At 59.0% G+C, this 19,467-nt stretch overlaps 1 protein-coding gene across 1 annotated transcript in view; it reads right to left on the bottom strand.

Moving 5' to 3' along the window:
* Positions 1-4,525: 4,525 nt before the first annotated feature.
* Positions 4,526-19,467, bottom strand: part of TOM1 (target of myb1 membrane trafficking protein) — a 40,209-nt gene continuing 25,267 nt past the window's right edge. Inside the window, exons 7-15 of the mRNA XM_052639352.1 lie at positions 18,705-18,821; positions 16,350-16,483; positions 14,534-14,567; positions 14,045-14,138; positions 13,272-13,392; positions 10,698-10,773; positions 6,478-6,537; positions 5,505-5,544; positions 4,526-5,425 (exon numbers count right to left, since the gene is read on the bottom strand). Of these exons, the coding sequence (XP_052495312.1) occupies positions 5,271-5,425; positions 5,505-5,544; positions 6,478-6,537; positions 10,698-10,773; positions 13,272-13,392; positions 14,045-14,138; positions 14,534-14,567; positions 16,350-16,483; positions 18,705-18,821 (831 nt within the window). The 3' untranslated portion in view covers positions 4,526-5,270. The remainder of the gene's footprint in view (positions 5,426-5,504; positions 5,545-6,477; positions 6,538-10,697; positions 10,774-13,271; positions 13,393-14,044; positions 14,139-14,533; positions 14,568-16,349; positions 16,484-18,704; positions 18,822-19,467) is intronic.

Genomic DNA, 19,467 nt, shown 5'->3' with positions numbered 1-19,467 from the left:
CTAGATTTGTGCAAACCTTTGGATGGTTTGTGGGGACAATGGGACTCACACATCACCTTGGAGAGGCTTTCTCTGACCATCCTTTTTTTTTTTAAAAAAAAAACCAAACAACTTTTTGGCTGTTCTACGTGGCATGCGGGATTTAGCTCCCAACCCAGGATCAAACCCGAGCCCCTTACAGTGGAAGCAGGAAGTCTTAACCACTGGACTGCCAGGGAAGTCCCTGACCATGCTTCTTAAAAGTGAAATCCCCTCTTCCTCTTCCGTCCTGAGTAATTGGTCCAAAGTCATTAGACAGTACCAGGCAAGGCAGGAAGCAGCCTTGGGGTGGGGCTGTGCTGCGGTGGCCCCAGGTAGGGTGGGGTCTGAGCAGGGGTTCTGGTGGTCCACCCAGGGATGTCGGGATCCAAGGAAGGTGAGTACACCTTCAGGGTTGGGCCGGTGGGGGCAGAGGGTGATTGGCTACCCACGGGGCTGAGCAAATAGGTCTGTACATGAAGGGCAGCGGGAACCAGGCTCTGCAGTTAAAGGGGGGCACAGGGAACGGAAAACTGGAGGGGATCTGTGGTGTTGGGTTGTGACTGTATAAACTTGTGCTATCATGCAAATACAGGTAGAACTAGAATTACACGTGGATCCGCATGCTGCGTCCACTGAGCGTCCCCTCAGGAATGAATGCACCCTGTAACCTTGTAGGAGGTACTCGCAGCTTTGGGGAGCTCAGAGGGCCAAGGCTCCATGTTGCCCACCCAGGGCTCTCTTGTGGGTCCCTCCTTTCGTCAACTCAGAGGCGCTGGCCCCACTGGCCCTGGGACATGGAGTACTGCTGCCACCTTGTGGTGGCTGTGGGACACTGCCCTGAGCCAGAGTCACCCCTGGAGAGGGCGGGGATGGGACCGGGGGAAGGCTTTCCGAAGTGCCTGCCGTGAGTCAGCAGGACCATCCAAGACCAGTGGGCAGATCCTGCTTCTCTCCCACTGCTTGGATCAAGGTACCACAGCCCCACTCAGGGGCAGCAGCTGTTGTGGAACCCAGGTTGTCTGGGAGGCAGCCAGCACCTTTGAGAACTGGAAAAGCAATACTGGAGGCTGAACTGGGGTCTCTGAAATTACAGGGCAGTGCGCCTGGCTGTGTCTGATGCAGAGGCCGCTCTGGTTGGAGGTGGACATGTTGGAACATTTCCTTGACAGGTGTTATGCCTCTTAATTGACCTCGTAACAGTCCACCAGGACGTCCCTGGTGGCTCAGACGGGAAAGCGTCTGTCTACAGTGCGGGAGACGCGGGTTCCATCCCTGGGTTGGGAAGATCCCCTGGAGAAGGAAATGCAATCCACTCCAGGACTATTGCCTGGAAAATCCCATGGACAGAGGAGCCTGGTAGTCTACAGCCCATGGGGTCCCAAAGAGTCAGACACGACTGAGCGACTTCACTTCAACAGCCCTATGAGGTAGCAACTGCCGTCAGCTCATTTACAAGTGAGAGAACAGGAGGCACAGGGAGTTAAGAATTTGCCTGAAGCCACACAGCTCAGAAGGGCTGCACCATGACTGGCTATTGTATGACAACTGGGAGGGGGGAAGTGGGCTCACTGTCCAGGCTCAGGCTTGGGTTTGGTGGGTCAGGGAAGCCTGGAGGGAGCAAAGGGGTGGAGGCTCTGCCAGGGGGCTTTGAAGGCAGCTCTGGTCCGTACTTCCCCTCTCCCTACCCACCTGACTGGCTCCACTCTACCTCCCCAGACCCCTGGGTGGGTACCATTTCCGAGGCAGTTGGGCCCAGCAGGAGCCGCTGGCGCCTGGATAATCCTGCCCCCGCCCACAGGCCAAGGCACCCCTGCAGTTGGTCCTCCTTTAAGTGGGGCCCCGCAGCTTCCTGATGCTGCGATTGACCTGGGGCTTGTGGCCTCAAACACGGCCTGGTGCCAGGAGATCCAGCCTGGCCAGCGCTGGTGGCTTCTGCCAGGGTTCCCTCACCCGTCACAGCCCCAGAGGCCCTCTCTCTGGAGGGGCCCTAAGGCGGGGCTGCGCTGTGCTGCCCCCTCCAGAGGAAGCCTGGACACCTTCGAGGCCAGGCTTTCTGGGGCAGGCCCCACCTCACTGGCCTTGGGCCCTGTCTGACCTCCAGGCTCTGTTCCCTGGCATCAGCCTCCGCTTTCTTCACGTCAGAGTAGGTGGTTTGTGTGGAACTTACACCTGTGTCTACTACCCCTTGCCCTCCCATGGGGCCCACTGGGCCTGGCACATTCACCTCTTGAGTTCTCAGTACACAGAACCACATCTGGTGTGCCACTGGGGTACCCACACGCAGGAAAGAACAGGCGACTTTAGCCATGCACAGGCCACGAGCCCCTGGAGCTCCCACTGAGGGTTTCCTGGCTCGCCGTCACTCACCTGGAGCAGTGGGGGCAGCGAGGAGCAGGGGCAGCGGCGTCCAGAGCACCGGGTCCCACCCTTCACTCCCGGCTCCCCCGACCCCGTTTCCCACTCGAGAGCGGTCAAAACCACTGACTCCACAGGACCATTGTGAGGTGTGGAAAGGCCCAGGCTGGGGGAGGGCCCGCAGCAGCAATGTGGGGTGGTGAGACCTGGGGGGCTGCAGGGGAAGGGCCCCAGCCTCCGGGGGACCCAGGTCAGAGGCCTGGAGGCTCAGTGAGCAGGTGGGACACCTGCCGGAGCTCAACAGCATAGCTTGCCCACCCCCCCCACCCCACCGTGTGTGTGAGCGTGCCCGGCAGCAGTCCCGTCAGGCCAAGGGGTGGGGGGTAACCCACCTATTATCACTACAGTCCTCTTATCTGACCACCAGAGGCTCGCAACCTCATGATACAGGTGGGTATTATGAAAAAGATGGTCACAAAACGCAGGTGCTTTGGGGCCTTCCTCCCACACAGAATTCAGCTACCACCCGAGGCTGGTGGTCTGGTGCACTGTGCTGACCACTGGCCAGAACAGCCCAGGAGGGAGCCTCTAGAAGCCATCTGCTGTCCTGAGTGCTGTTGGGGGGTGGCAGCCTGGTGAGTCCGGCTGCGGTCCCCTGCACCCGGCCACCTCTGCGTGACCTGAGGCAGGAGAAGGTGGAGAGGTGCTAGGGACGGTGTGCCAGCCTGGTACTCCAACTCTGGCTTCTCCCCCATTCTGAGTCTGAGCATCCTTGGGCAGGGCTGGCACGAGGGTCACTGCCGAGTAGCCAGGCAAGGCTGGACCGCATCCGGGAGATGCGTAATATTAATCTTGTGAGAACCAGAGCCTTCCCACTACCTGGGCAGACACAGCTAATTCATGCAGGATGCAGGAGGTAACCTTTAGACCAGTCAAGCTTGGTGTGACTGAAGGGTCCTAAAAAGTTGTCAGACCAGGCTGACACTGGTTGCCCAGGGACAGGGACACAGCTGCTCCCCAGAGGGTGGTGGGGAGAGAAAGGTGGTTCAGGCTGGGGAGACAGGTCAGAGGTCACATTCAGCCGTCTTTCTCCAGGCTCGCTTCTCTTCACGCTCCGAGCCGCGGCCTGGACAATGAGCCCCCTCCTCCCTGCCTGGCGGATGGACTCGCCTTTGGTCCCATGTACCTGCTTTGCAGCTACTCCCCTTGCCCCAGCTCCTCACGGAGGGCTGGCTGGGCCTGGTCTCCTGTGTGCCCGGCTCCAGACCATGCCTCGGAACACACAGCCCACCTGTTGCTCACGGGACATGGGGGTTGCTGAGGCCCCTGGATCCACTCCGGTCACTCAGCTCCCAGGCCCAGGTACTCCGACTTCTGCTCTCCTCCATACGCTGACCTTTCAGGCAGGTCAATTGTTCTAGCCCCACACCAGCCCCCTTCCCTTCTACCACCGAGGAGTTGCTGGGTTGGGGGCTCCCATGTGCCTCAAGCAGTGACTCTCGGGGAGCCTGGTGTGAAGATTCCAGCCCGGAAAAGGCTGTGCTCTGAGACCAGGGCACCTGAGCTGCCACAGAGATGAGAACTGACACCAGCACCTGACCTGTGGCCCAGCTCCTGAGCCTCAGCGCTGCCATCTGAAAAATGGGGATGATGTACTGACGCATGAGAAAGTGCCCAGCACCTGATAAACAAGTGCACCTGGAGCGGCTCACACGACCCACCGAGTCAGAGACTCGGCCTCTGGAAAACGAGACGCAACTTTGCTTCACCCATGGTTGTGGATTCGGTGCCATGAGCTCAGGGAGAGCCTGGCACCTGGGCCTTGGACCGCGTGGCTGCGTCCTCCCTGCAGGCTCAGTGGCCTGCCACCCCCACACCTGCTCCGCCTCTGTGATCACAGAGCTCCTGCTGCTGGGCAGGGGCTGGCCTGAGGATGCGGACAGGTCACCCACAGAGAGCAACGGGGCCGCCTGGCAGGCAACTGGTGGCGGAGCCTGTGCTGGTGTGGTGTGGCTGGGTCCTGCCGCTGCACCTACCCCACCTGCAGATGTCTGTCTCGTGGGCGGCCCTCAGCCCAGCCCAGCCCAGCCCAGCCCAGCCCTGGTTAGGCCAAGTAGCTTCCTCCTGGAGACTGACCACTTTTACGGTGCTCTTCTACCTTTATTGGGGATACGGAAGGCACCTCTCCCAGTCAAGAGGATCAACCGACAGGTGGGCGGCCCAGTGCCCGGTGGAGCCCTGCGAGGAACAGAGGAAGGAGGGCAAGGCAGTGGAGGTCATGGGAGGTCCCAGGAGCTACAAGCATCGCCGGAAGCCCCCTGGCGGCCTCGGGCTGGCGAGGTCTCCCCCCATCACATGCAGCTTATCTGGACAGTGTGCTCTCAGTAGAGAGCCACAGGCCCTGCCCTCAACAGCTGGCCAACCCTTCGGGCTCCATGGCAGGCACTGGGGAACAGGCCTGAGGCTGTGACAGAGACTTCTGCTGTCTCCAGCCTCTGGCTAGGCTTCGACTGGCAGTGTGGGCTCTGAAGACAGCTCCTCTGGGGGCGGGTCCCGGGAGGAGATCACCCAGGACAAGGGGAGTCACATTGGGCCACCAGGCGACCAGCCTCTCCAGCCTGGGGCCTTCCTGTCCTCAGCAAAGTCGCAGTGGTTGGTGGGGGTGGGAGGAGAGGCATGAGTGTCCAGGGCCCCAGAGTAGAACTCACTCACTCCCCCAGCTCATCCAGCTGCCTCCCGCACTCCCAGGCAGCATGGCCCCAACCTCAAGGGGAAGAGAAGGACTGATGTGACCAGCCACCCTCAAGCAGCCTTTACACCAAAGGAGGGACAGGCCCCCGCCACGGGGTGTGGGAACAACTGGGGCTCGGGCAGCAGGGCGCCAGGCCCCACACTCATAAGGCAAACAGCATGTCGTCGTCTTTCTCCTGGGTCTTCTTTCTCAGGGCAGTGCCAGGTCGAGGGCCTGGGGGCCCCTCGGTTGAGGGACTGGAGAGGTTGGGCAAACGATCAGCCACTTTGGCACGTTCTTCCAGGAACTTGTCGAATTCTAGAGCAACGAGAGGGAGGCTGGGGCTGGGCTCCGAGGCTAGAGTGCGGGAAAGGTGGGCAGGGCCAGGGTCTACTACCTTCACTGGTGACGCCCTTGGGCTCCTCCACGTCATTCCCCTGACAAGGCAGAAGGAGGCAGGTTAGCTGCGGGCACGGCGGGGCTCAGCGGCTGACCCAGAGGGCCCAGACCTCGGCCCCACCACTTTCTGAGCCACAGGGCCTTGGGTGTCACTTTGCTTCTTTGAGCTTCAGTTCTCTGCTTGGTGACACTCACGGGGTAGTTGGCAAGCTAAAGCGGAGGACTTCCCGAAGAATGCCAGGGGCAGGGTGTGGTGCCCTTGAGGGCACAGTTCCACCCTTTCCAGTGTCCAAAGGGATGGGCAGACTCGCTCATGGTGGAGAGGCTGACACCCAAACCTGTGCCAGCTACACACACTCAACTAGGGGCCAGGCTGGAGGTGAGCCTGTACCCACTAGGCAAAACGGATGGACCGTGGGCATAAACACGGTCTTGGCCGCTTGTAGAAGGCGGCCTTGGAGCTAGGAAGTGCCCAGGCACCTGATCCTTGGTGCTCAGAATGAGCGGTGGGCTGGCAGAGGCTGGGGAAGAAACCTGGAAGGGGGCCTGGACTGACTGCCCCTCCTGCACACTGGGGGCTCTGGAGGGTGCTGGGCCCCCTTCTCCTGGCACAGCACCCCTGACAGTTGCCCATCAGTCTCCGCTCTGCACAATGGGGCTCCTGGCACCACTCCCCGAGCTACCCCAGGTGCCGAGCTCAGGGCTCTCACGTCCCTGCTGCCCTCGGGCGGCCCGTCTTGCCCACAGTGGGCCCTCACGCAGGCAGCAGGCTTGGGCAAGGGGAGGCCCCAGAGGCTGCAAGGAGTGTGAGGCTTCCGCCTCTAAGGCGAAATACTGGGAAGCAGCAGGGGAGGAGGCACTGGCCCTGCTGATGCCACTCACCAGCTGCTGGCCCTGCCCCCACACCGGCCACTTCCTCATGGGAACATGGGAGCCCCAGGTGAGGTGGGTGAGGAGCGGGCCCCACTTACCACGTCCGTGGACAGCCACTTCTCGATGTCCTCCATGAGGCAGGCCTGGGTGACGGGGATCTGGAGGGGAGGGCAGGGGTGAGGCAGGGCAGTGCCCCTCACCAGCCTGAGTCCACTGGCTACGGCCCTGGGGGAGTTGCCCAACCTGAGCCCCTCACTCATGGGACGGGGCCAGTTGACCTGCCCAGCCCCATCATGGCAGTCCCTCCAAGACAGCTCTGGCCCAGCTGCCTGGGACGCTGAGGTCTCCCCGAGTTCTCGCTGTGCCAGGCTGTGGGCGAGGCGGATGTGGGCCAGCAGGCTGAGCAGGGGATGGAGAGGGGCTCCTGACAACTGGCATGGTATTATTCAAATCCCAGGAAGTGGGCAGCCAGGCAGAAGGGCTGGGGCAGGGGCACGGCCGCGGGCTGTCCCCACAAGCCTCCGCAGACTCAGAGTTCCTGGTGGAAGTGGGCAGAGGAGGGCCAGTGAGGAGGCAGGGGCCGAGACGACCAGAGGTGGCCAGGCTGGTGGGCCCAGAGGCGATGGGTCACTGTGACTCTGCCACACAGCCCTGCACAGGGCGGGGGCTGAGGGCTGGTGTGGGGTCTTCCCATTCGAAAGACATCTGAAGAATCCAGCCGGAGGTTATGGGCACAGACTCTGGGGTAAGAGAGACCAGAAGCTGGCTGGGCTCCTGCACCTGGAGCAGGTGACTTAGCTCTTCTCACCCTCACTGCTCATTGTTAGAGAGGATGACAGTACCTACCGTCTAGGTCCAGGTCGTTGTGAGGATTAAAGAGACGAGGGAGATAAAGAGCGCAGCTCTGCACCCAGCACAGGGCAGACGCTCGGGAAATGCGAGCTACCACTCAGCTACTCTGAGAAACAGAGGGAGAGCGAGTCCTCCTCCAACCAAAGCCAGCTCAGGCCCCAAACCCTGTCCTCAGCACCGAGACCCCAGAGGGGGTGGGGACCCCAGAGAAGCGGCAGAGCTGGCTTCCCAGCAGCAGCAGCAGCAGCAGCAAGTTCTCTGGGCTGCACCTTCCAGCTCGCTCTGCCGGCATGTGGCCCAGACCCAGACGTGCCCCGGGCACCTCCCAGCTGCCAGAGGCGTTGCCCAGGCCTTGCTCCGAGGCAGTGCCGAGGGGCCGTGGAAGCGAGAGCAGGGGGAGCGGGACTGTGCTGGGCGCTGGGTGGGGCCCACAGGCCCTCGGCCGACCCTGCGCTCCTCTGGTTGTGATGCTGGCGCCACCTGGGCAGGCCCCCGCGAGTGCGCCTGGCCCGTCCTCACCATGCCTTGCCTCACCATCCAGTCACTGAGGCTCTTCTCACTGCCGCCTCCCATCTGGGTGAGAGAGAGTCGCGCTGAAGGTGGTGGGGAGGCCAGGTCACTGGTGTACTGGGAGCCTCCTCCAGCACAGGCCTGCTACTGCCTCGAGGGGTTGTGTGTGTGTGTGTGTGTGGTATATATGTGTGTGTGTGTGTGGGGTGTGTGTGTGTACTGGGAGCCTCCTCCAGCACAGGCCTGCTACTGCCTCGAGGGGTTGTGTGTGTGTGTGTGTGTGTGTGGTATATATGTGTGTGTGTGTGTGTGGGGTGTGTGTGTGTACTGGGAGCCTCCTCCAGCACAGGCCTGCTACTGCCTCGAGGGGTTGTGTGTGTGTGTGTGTGTGGTATATATGTGTGTGTGTGTGTGTGGGGTGTGTGTGTGTACTGGGAGCCTCCTCCAGCACAGGCCTGCTACTGCCTCGAGGGGTTGTGTGTGTGTGTGTGTGTGTGGTATATATGTGTGTGTGTGTGGGGGGTGTGTGTGTGTACTGGGAGCCTCCTCCAGCACAGGCCTGCTACTGCCTCAAGAGGGGTGTGTGTGTGTGTGGTATGTGTGTGTGTGTGTGGGGGGGTGTGTGTGTGTGTGTACTGGGAGCCTCCTCCAGCACAGGCTTGCTACTGCTTCAAGAGGGGTGTATGTGTGTGTGGTATGTGTGTGTGTGTGAGGGGGGGGGTGTGTGTGTGTGGGGGGGAGTGTGTGTGTGTGTACTGGGAGCCTCCTCCAGCACAGGCCTGCTACTGCCTCAAGAGGGGTGTGTGCATGTGTGTGTGTGTGTGCACACCCATGTTTGTATAGGTGTGGTGGCTGGGGAAAGGGAACAGGAAAGGGGTCTCCCTGTGGGGACCCCAGAGTCCTGGATGGGTGGGGCAAAGCCTTCCCCACTACTTTCACCCCACAGATCCCGGTGGGTGTGCTGAGCAGTCCTAGGATGGAGTAGGCCGCCCTCCACTGGCTCTCAGGGGGTTCGGAAGGGCACCCAGTGTCAGGAGCACTGCTGTACCTGTTTCCCGTCATGTTTGTTGATGGGCAAACAGGAGATGCCCAGGGCCCCAGAGCAGACGGATAGGGGAAGAAGCCTAGGGTCCTGGCTCCTGGCCCAGCAGCCCGTGATCGTCCTCCCCAGCCAGACAGACCCAGCCTGGGGCCTGGCACAGGCCGTCCAGCATCCTCACCTCCCAGGATTCATCAACCCCTGGGGGCAAACACCAGCCGGCCACCTACAGGGTTGACGCGTGAGTCCTTCGGTACTTTGCTGCCTGGAATCATGTTTTGACGGCTGAGAGGGAGAAAACCTTAGCCCTCGGCCAGATTTGAGCATCTCGTGAGCAGATGTCTATGACCTACTTTGGAGGAAGTTGTACCCTGATTGGTAGAACTCACTTAAATCTCTCAAGTCACCAAAGATGAACGGGCAGGCAGAACTTGCTTTTCTGCAGACAGAGGTGTGTGTGTTTCCGTCCCAAGGCTGACGGCAGGTGGGGCAGCAGCCAGGAGGCCTCGTCCCAGTGCTCGTCAGGTCCCTGAGCTGCTCTGCGGCCCTAGCAGGTGACATCTGTCCCCCACCACCCCAATTCTGTAGCAGGAAGGCACACGGCTGAGAGGCCAGTCTCTGCCCACAGGAGACCAGGTGGCGGTGGAGGGACGCGCTCCCTACTGTCTGGACTCCTCTGGATTCTTGGAGCCAGACTGATGGCCCATGGAAAAGGAAGGTTGAGCATGGGAGCAACTCTGCTCCTTGGAGCTCTGCAGGTCATCTGGGGCTCTCGTTACCAGCACTGGTTTCCGTGCTGGACAGACCAATGGCTGTGAGATCATGGGCAAATGACCTCAATTCTAAGCCCTGGTGTCTCCTCTGTAAGTGAGATGACCACACTGCAGTAGTGCTATGAAGGTAAAACGTTTCACTACGTGCCAGGCACTGTGCGAAGGACGTGAGATCTGTGGTTTCACTCACCCCCTCTGGGACCCGGCTTTCTCATCTGCAAAGGGGACCCCTTCAGGGTTTGTGTGATGACTTAGTAAGTGGGGGACACAGAATGCTCACTCAGCAGGGGACACAGGGTCCAAGTGGGAGGCTCTGAGACTCAGGGCGTAAACGCAGTCCGCGTGGTGGCAGATCTACAACACACCCAAGGAGGCATCTGAGCCCTTTGCTGGTTCTGCCCCGTTCTGACTGGGAATGACTCCTGGGACACTGGGGATGCAGCTGGGAATCCCTCCCACATCTCCTGTGCCCCCCTCCCCACTCCAGAGGACAGGGCAGCTTCCACAGCCTCCTGACTGCTCTCCCAGCTTCCAGGCTGAGTCCTCTTAAAATCAAGTTAGATAAACGTCCCCCTGCCAACCTCTGCTCCAGACTGCCCAGGGCTCCCACCTCAGGCAGGAGAAGCCAGTCCTCCCAGTTGCCCCTCAGGCTTCACCTCACAGCGCCCAGTCCCACCTGCACCTTTGAAGCCCTGGGCTGTGACCAACCCCCTCCTTGGCCCTGCTGTTCACTGGCCTTGCCTCTCCAGCGCCCAGGTCCTGCACGTTGTAACTACCACTCTCTGCCCAAAAGGCACCCAGAAACAAATTTAAAGGCAAGGGAACTGTCCTTGGAGCTCCTGCCGAGGGGGCAAGTGGCTGGTACAGCGTGCTCTGTGTGGCAAGTGGCTTTCATTCCACATATGCCAGCAGTTAAATGGAATACAAGTGGCACCTTTGGGTGCCTCCCTGTGGTTTTAGGGTCTGTCCTCCAGCCCCTCTCTGTCCACATTCCTGCAGATAACAGGGCTCTGGAGGGGCAGAGGGGCTGAATACTAGCTCAGCTCCAAGTCAGTGCCGAGCCCCTCCCATCCACACTCTCACACCTCCTGTCATAAACCAGGGGCACTGCCCAGCCTTCCTCTGGATAGGCCCCTCTGCTTACCGCTCCAGTGCTCTGCTGCCGGGCATCCAGGGCTCCAGCCAGGCCATCTGTTGCTTGAGGGGCTTCGTATTTTACCCTGAAATACAGAGGCCACTGTGGCCATTACCTGCCACCCTCACCATACCAGACATGCCAGCCGACATGAGGAGGGAAGGGGTTGGGTGGGCAAGGGCTAGACCCACATTCTGTGTGGACTCAGAATGTGCCTGGGCAGGAGCCCCAAGAGGGGCACCAATCTGCAGGCCTGCCTTGAGATGGAGCAAAAGGTCTCCTTTCCTGCCTTTGGGAACCTGGGTCAGACATGTGGCCTGCATGACAGGCAGAGCGAGGCTGGAGAAGCGAGGTGTTGGGGGTCAGAGACCAAGTCCACTGACCTCCTATTCCTGGATTTGGCCACACTACAGGGATGAGCACAGCGTCCCAGACCCCATGGTCATGGATAGCTCGTATCTAGACCCTCTCCAGAGCAGCTCCCACAGCGTAATTTCAGAATCTGTGGTTCTGTGAAGGCTGTGTGTCAACGGGGGAACCTCACTCTGCAGCTGAAAACAAACCTGCAGACGGCGGGTGAGGATTCTGCATGTGCTCGGGGGTGCCAGCCCTGGTGACTGGGAGGAAACGCAGGGGACACTGTATCCTCCGAGCAGAGGAGGATGGGGAGGGAGGGATCTGCTGTGTCTCCAGTGAAGGTTCAGGGGGAGCGGGAGGAAAGCCCGTGCTAACAAGGGGGCTGGTGTCTCTCTGGCTGCTGCAGAGGGGGACATCCAGGGAGGCCTCGGGGACATGGTCCAGCAGCTTGGGAAGAGCTGTCATTCTTGCCCTGAACTGCTGGCAGAGAGGCGGTGAGACCGGGTCAGTCTTTTTTCTTCTGGTGGTCATGCATGATATGTGGGATCTAGTTCCCTGAAAGGGATCGAACCTGTGCCCCCTGCATTGGAAGCATGGAGTCAATCACTGGACCATCAGGAAGTCCCTGGGTCAGCTGTTGAGGTGAAGATGAGAATCTTGGGATTCTAGCCTCAAAGGAAAGCCCTGCGCCATTAGGGAGGAGGGGTCTTCTTCCAGGTGGGGTGGGTGGGGAGCACCTCACACTGCTGGAGCTGGGCTGGACCAGCGCAAGCACAGCACATGTGGCTCTGATAGCGCCAACCTGCCTCCCTGGGGACTGGGTAGGCTGGCAACTTAAAGGGGCCTCTAGAATAAACCCCCAAATTCTCAGGCAGCCTTTCTGAAGAACAGAGGTAGCCAGGAGGGCATGGGAATTGGCGAGTTAACCCTGTCACATGGCTCACCATGCAAAGGGGCTGCAGCCAACCAGAAAACTGGGTGTCTCACTCTACCCCTGCCTCTGACCCTTTACACGAGCTGATCCACAGCCTAGCACTGCACAGCAGCGGCCCACAGGCAGGCTACCTCCTACCCCCAAGAGACTGCAGGCTCTGGAGGCAAGCTCGGGGTGTGCTTTTCTCTGGCCTTCAGGGCTCCCCAGAGTAGGGACAGCACAGCTGCAAACCTCAGCCGGGCCACCCATCTGGCGGCAAGTCCCACCAGACTCATTAGCCTCCAGTCATACAGCAGCCTCACTGCGCCCCTACCTCCAAGGTGACCATGAGCCGCTGGTCCCAGGGCACCTGGGCTTGGGAGCACAAACTCCGCCCCAGACTCATGGGTTTGGCTCACAGGGCAGGGCTGGCCAGCCAGTGGGTGGGGCTGTGAGCAGCCCTATGAGCCAGGCTGGCTATAGCCTGTCAGGTTTCACTGGGACTGGCCAGAGTGGATGGGGGACCCCTGGGCCCTCTGGAGGCCTATCAACAGCTCCCAAGGAGACCAGAATGGAGTCTGCCAAGAAGTTCCCTTAGTCCAGTGCTTTCCTTGGTTGTACATCCTGGTTACCTGGTACCTGGTACCTGCCCCGGGGTTACAAGCAAAAGGCTGATAACAGCCCTAAGCAAACCCTGTCCCCTGACCAGCTGTATGGAGCTGGTCCTGGGAAGCTGGCCTGGTGGACATTTGGCCATGTGGCCTCCACTGCTAAAAGTATCTCCCTGAAAACAGACAGTCCCAGGAAGCATAGAGCCCAAGCTCGAGGGCAGGGCAGGCAGACTCGAGTGGGATAATGCAACTGTCGTGGAAATTAAGGCTGGTTGCAGAATAGCAGAAATCACTGGACCAGTCTCTGAGGGCTTGGTACATGGTGTACAGTGCAGTGGGGAGCTGGGCTGGGTTGGAGACACTGCGTTTTAGAACCAGACAGTCTGGGGTTCCCGACTCTGTCAAACATTAGCTGCCTGAGGTGGGGCAAATGACCAGCCTCTCAGAGTCTCTGTTTCCTCATCTGCTCGGCTTGTGTAAGATTCTGGAACCAAGCTGGTCGTCACCCAATGGGCGTCCCTCCCTCATCCATCCCAGGCCATGTAGGACTGACTCAGGGGGAAAAACTCTGCCATCTTGAGAGGGTGCAGGTAGGGGCTGGTGTGCCCACCCATACACCGAGCTCAGGGACCTGGAGAGAGGCCCTCCCCTGACAGCGGTTGACCCAAACCGCAGGAGCCCAGGGTGGGTTTCAGCACTCACTCTTTGCGTTGGTCAGCCAGTGAGCTGCCCCGCGTCAGTGCAAACATGTCAAACTCATCTTCCAGTCGGCCAGAGGCCTCCAGAGACTGCAGGCCAGCCCTCACGCTGCTGGAGCCCAGGTCTGTGGGGACAAAAAGACCACATGAAGGGTCTGCCTGGCTGTCCTTGGAGTCGTGGCTGGGCTGCTTCCTGCCAGGCCCAGGTCAGTTCTGGAGAAGCAGGGCAACTTGGAGTGGGGCAGGGTGGGGCATATGGGTGGGACAGGCCACCTGCTGGCTGAGGGACACCAGGCACCTCACCTCCTCTCTCTCAGTTACTTCTGAGCAGGCAGCCGATAACACTTAACAGATCAAGTGACGATGGTGCTGATGGCTGACGTGCACCAGGAGCCCATTCTGGGCCTGGCCTGGTCTAAGCCCGCTCTGTGCATAAGCTTATTCAGGAGAAGAGGGGTCCAGGGTGTCCACGTTATGTGTCCAAGTTCACCAGATGATCCAGGGGCAATCACACAACAGCGGGGTTTCTGAGATCTAAGCGGGCTCAGGGGCCATGGGGCTGGGAGGGAGAATCTCCCGTGTTTTATCCCAGCTGTGCAGGAAGACATGAGCCCCACAGCTAGATTCAGCAGGGGACCCCGGGGAGGTGGGGGCTGGGCCGACATTCTGCTGTGGGCACTCCAGCCCCAACTGTGTAATGAGAGGGCACCCAAAGAGCTGCAGGGGTACCCATGGTAGGTAACGTACCCTGGCCAGAGCCCCCAGTGCTGCACTTACTCATTTCTGCCAGCTGGGATGAGAGACTGCCGGTGGCTACAGGGTCAGGGCCCATGTCGATCAGGTCAGGGGCTGCCTCGGCCTCACTTGGGGCCTGTGGGGAGGGAAGAGGCCACCATCACCCTCTGACCGGAGGTGCAGCCTCATTCCCTTCTGCTCTGAAGCACTGGCACCTGCATTCTTTGCCTGAGGGTGTGTCATTAGGCTCTCTCCTCCCCTCCTCACCCCCAGCAGCTATGACTGGGCGTCAGGGAGTCTTTCTTCCTCCCCTCAGCCTCTAGCTCAGCTGGACCCGCTGGGAGGTTCACAAGACCCTAGGGCATCAGCTGGTGGCAGAACCTTGTTTACCCTAAAGGGACAATGACAAAAAAAACTTAGAAGAAGCCTTTTCTAAGAGCCTGGCTAAGAAGACACATTTTGGCCAGGATACCTGGGGAGAGAGGTGGGCACAGCCCTTCGTGTCATTAATATGGAGAAGCTGCCTCTTACCTTGGTGGTCTGGCCTGTTCGGAGGCGTTCAAACCTATGGGACAGAAAAGACCTGGGTCAAGGAGACAGACCAGGCCAGAGCTTTGCCCACTGCAGGTCTCGAAACCCACGGAATGGGTCACAAACAGGGTGGTGACTGGCCAGGTTTGCCCCGGACAATCCAGTGTATGCCCCAGGGGAGTATTAGCAGGGTGCCTCTTTCACCAGCAAGTGTCCCAATTAGATGATCGATTATCTAGTTACAACTAGCATTAAACAAACAACAGGAAGAGACTAGAGAGGAAAAGGAAAAGGGGGTGCACGCACATAGTAAAGGTGTGGATTTTTTTTTGGACCTTGTTTGGTAACCAACATTTGTGCATGTGGTGAGTGTCTAAAGTGGTGTAAGGAGGACACACATCTCTTACACTACTTCATGGAGACTCTTAAACCACCCTAGACAGGCCAAGCTGCTGCTGGGTGGGCTGAAGACCTCGGTCTGGGATCTGCTCTGGACCTGGTTCTGTCCCTCTGTGTGTGACCCCAGGTGAATTACATCACCTCTGAACAATTAACAAGGGGGTGACAGTGCAACCTGCCTCCCAGGTGTGAGGATCAAGCAAAGACACTGAGGAGTGATTAGAAACCGGAAACAACCAGACAAACACGTGCTCCGATGAGTGGGTGTCAGAGGGGTCCTGGTCACCTCGAGACTGGGCCTGTGGGCCACCCCCCAGCCCACACCTCTAGTGGCAGGGGCTCTTAACGCCACTGGCCCAGTGAGCAGGAAAGGCTGGGCAGATGTTATCTGCTGCAGCCCCATCCCCATCACCTGATCCAGAATCACTGAGCAAGTGTATGCTGATGGATAAACATATGAAATGAACTGGGAGCTGGAGGCAGCAGGCATAATTAGCACCCAGTGCAGACAGCCTGACTGACAAGGCCCTTACAGGAATAACTGCACAGGCTGCTGGTTATCTACAAGGGATCACAGCTTCATTGTACAGACAAGAGAAAAGAGTGGGGGTGTGTTGTCTCTGCAGGCCCAGCACCTACACGCTCCTCTGAGGAACTGCTTCCCATTTCCTGTGACCCTGGTGGGACTGCCAGGATCAAGGGGACCTCTCCCTCCTACTCCTGTGGGCACAAGGAAGCTGAGCCAATCTGAGTGTCTCCCGGGGTGCTGACTCTTGGACAGAATGATACCCCCCGAGGAGGTGTTTGGAGCCCATGTATTCAGGGTAACACCCTGGGATCACGGTCCAGGCATTATTGTCCCAAGACCCCTGAGCCATCCTGGCATCCTCCCTTCTGCCCCTTTGGGAGGGCTCACTGTTTTATTCTTCTTTGGGCTCTGAAAGCTACCCATTCAGTAAAAGCTGTTCTCCTAATGACTTCTTTTTCTGCTTAAGTTAGCCAGAAGCGCTTACCGAGTTTGCAATCAAGGAGCCCTAATTAAGTCAAGTCATTTGTCCAGGGCCCCAGAGCCAGGCAGTTGGGGGTGGGGTGGTGGTGGTGGGGGGGCAGCAGGGACAGAATGGGCCTGTTCGGCTGTGGGCCGGCGCGCTCAGCCACCACCAGTGCTAGCCCGGAGGCGGAGGCGGGATGCAGACACACGGGTGGCAGGAGAGGAGGGGTGGAGGGGGGGCGGGCATTGCGGCCTGCGCTGGATGAAGACAGTTCAGAGTGCGCACTGGGCGGGTGGCCTGGTGTTGGGAGGGAGATGAGGGGTCAGCGGGTGTGAACAGAGGAGCTGGTGGGGCCGGAGCGGGGCAGGCGGTGGGGCGGGGCCGGAGCAGGGCAGGCGGTGGGGCGGGGCCGGAGGCGGGGCTACCGTTCGTGGCGCAGGAAGACGTTGTTGAGATTGTCATTGACGATGAGCAGCTCCTCGGTAAGCTGCTCGTTGGCGATGCGGGGGATGAGCTCCAGGACCCGCTGCTGCATGGCGCGGCACGTCCGGTTGAGCTCCTGTCGGGGAAGGAAGGGATTCAACTATGGCCACTGGACTGGGAGTGAGGCTGTCCCTTCCGGATGCCCGGTCCTCGGCGCGCCATGGAGAAGCAGCGGTCTCCACACTGGACTTGAGGTTGCAGGGAACAGCTTTTGGGGTTCTAAGGACGATCACCGGCGTCTCATTTCTAAGTGTGGAGCACACTGGACACAACCAAATGGGAACTGCGCTGTGCGTTTACCTGGCTCTGTGCGGACCTCTGGATGGAGCTCCTGCCACCATCTCCGATTTGGGGCAAGGTGGCTGATGAAACACCTGCCACTTATCAAGGGGCAGGCAGGTTTTTTTGTGACCAAAGCATAAAAATGAACTGGGTGATCCACCTATTATCCACAAACTCCCACTCCAAATTTCTACCTCATTAGTCTAATTTCTTTTTTTAATGCCTTTTATTTTGGAATAATTCTAAATATACAGAAAAGTTCCCAAGGTAAGAGAGCACAGGGGTTCCTGTAAACCCTTTCACCCAGCCTCTCCTTACCTTAGTTTGGCATTTGCAAAACTAAGACCTTAACATGGGTACACTGCTATTAACTGAACTACAAGCTTCACTCAGGTTTCACCAGCTTTTCCACTAATGTCCTTTTCCCCTCTGTTCCAGAGTCCCACACTGCATTTAGTCACCAGGTCACTGACTGACTTTTAATCAGTTAGTGTTATGTATTTAAGCTTGTTTGCGAAAAAGAAAAAAAAAAAAAGGAGCTGCAGCATCACAGGCTTTTCATTTGTAGGACTGAGCGCTTCCTTCCCCGGGGCCTGCCATCAGGTGGACAGGGGTCCAGGTTAGAGTCTTGAGGTCCCAACAGACCGCTGTTGGGCGCTGTGGACTCAGCCACAAGCCAAACTTTTCTCCTGGCATCATGAAGACCACTGACTTTGGTTGTTTGCAGACCCTGTTGCCCCTCCCCAACTTAGACCCTCTTCTGGGATTTCTTCTGCCCCCTGAGCATGGGGCAGGGCAGCCCAGACTCCTTCCAGCCTCCCATGGGCCTTCCTTCTCCTCCCCCCATGACTAAGCACACTGTGACTTTGTTCCCACTTCCTCACCTACCCCTCTCAAGAGAGGAAAAGCAGCAACTGGACACTGGCCCAGGAGCCAGGGCCCTGGGTTCATACCCCAGCTCTGCTGATGACCAGCTCTGTGACCCTGGGCATGTCCCATGACATCCCTTTGCCTCAGCAGTTTGCTGGCCTGGGACATGGAGACAGTGAGAGTATCTACCTTATGGGGCGAAAGGGGAGGATTGAGTGAGTAACCCTGTATCACATGCCCACATCAGAACCTGGCACATGGGACATGCTCAGCGCCTGTCAGTTGTCCCAGGGTCACCCCGTCTGCCAGCCAGCCTCCTGAGGCCTCAGAATCACTCACGCCCGCATGGCCCTGGCATGAGACACCTGAACTTAACTGCACTACAGTAATCCTGTTGCTTCCCAACTCACTCAGGCTTCTGTCATTTACACTTCATGTTTGTGGGTTCACCCAACTCTGAGACTCCGACTTCACTCCTCCCCTTGGCTCTTGCAGTAAGGTAAGGGCCACATAGCTCAGTTGGGCCTGGGGACAGAGAGATGAGAATGACCCAGCTCCGCCCACCAGAAATGCGAGGGTCCAGCAGGAAAGCCACCAAATGAGTTGATCACATCACGCCCTCTGTCCCCTCACAGGTTCAGGTGGCTCCTGGGCCTTGGGGGTCCCCAGGGATGACCTCCATTGGGAGGGTGCCTTTCCCCACATACAGCCCCTTCATGCCCAGCTGGGGCGGGGGGGGGACCCTGGGGATATCACCTGACATACGGGAGCCCTGGCCGTTAGATCCCAGCTCATGCCTGCCTGCTAGGCTTCCTCTTCTGATGGCTGGAAACCTCACCTTCCAGCTTTCCTCAAGACACTGATTGGGAGCTATGTGGAACCAGGCACAGGAAGGGGTGTTTACATGCAAAGCCTTATTTAATTCTCATGTCAAATGTGAACCATAAAAGCAATCTTGTACATATGAGGAAACTGCGATAAGAGGGGCTTTACTGTTTACACCGTCAAGTGGTAGAAGCTGAGTTCCAATCTGATGGAGCCTGGTTTTAACCTCTCCCACTGTGACCTAGGAGCCCAGAGTCGCCATGGAAACTGCCCTGGTGGTGGGGAGCGGGGAGGCTGAGCAAGGGGCAGCGGCCACTCACCTGTAGCAGCTCCAGGTCCGCCGGCTCCGTCTGGGTGGGCACCAGCTCCGTCAGCATCTCTGACATCACCCTCACGTTCCCGCTCACCATCTCCAGCTCGCTGCGCAGCTTCCCAATCTGGAACACACAGTCGGTCTTGCTGAGTGAGGCTAGGGTCCAGAGCCGCTGCCCCTCCCAGAGCCTGGCACCACTAGCCCAACCTGCTAGCACTCTCTCCAGGCTCCTGGACCATAGATAGCCTTGTGTCAGGAGGCCTGTGGGGGGCTTATTCCCATCCCCACTGACCCGCTTACACAGGTGCTACCAACCGTTACCATCTCCAAGCCAGGGTGCCCAGAGCAGGGAGAGGCCAGGAGGAAAGAAGCTGAGCACTCCAGCATCTTATGGATGCCGGCGCCTAACGAGGCCCTGAAGGGCAGTTCCCCCGAGGGGAGAGGAGGGAGGCCGTCCTCCTAGGAGGATGGGGTTCTGTCTTGCTCCGGCCTGCTCTGGTGTCCCAGATTCTACCGAGGGTAAGTCCTAGTGCCATCCCCCACCTGAGTATGCATGTGAGCAGATTCTCAACGACCAGGGTCCCAGTCCTGGCTTGGGAAATAGCTGCGCATCAACTCGCAGAGTCTTAGCACCCAGGTGAGGTGATGGAAGTGCCCTGGTGTAGCATCTCACACCGTGGGGCTCTGTGGGGTGTCTTGTGTCCTCATGGACAATGTGGACACCGTGAACGTCCAGGAAGGGACCCTTGTGGACGTTGCCAGACATGACC

This window comes from Budorcas taxicolor, chromosome 5 (assembly GCF_023091745.1).
Source record: "Budorcas taxicolor isolate Tak-1 chromosome 5, Takin1.1, whole genome shotgun sequence".
Lineage (NCBI taxonomy): Eukaryota > Metazoa > Chordata > Mammalia > Artiodactyla > Bovidae > Budorcas > Budorcas taxicolor.
The sequence above is the reverse complement of the archived record's forward strand: the minus strand, read 5'-3'. Positions and strand labels throughout refer to the sequence as shown.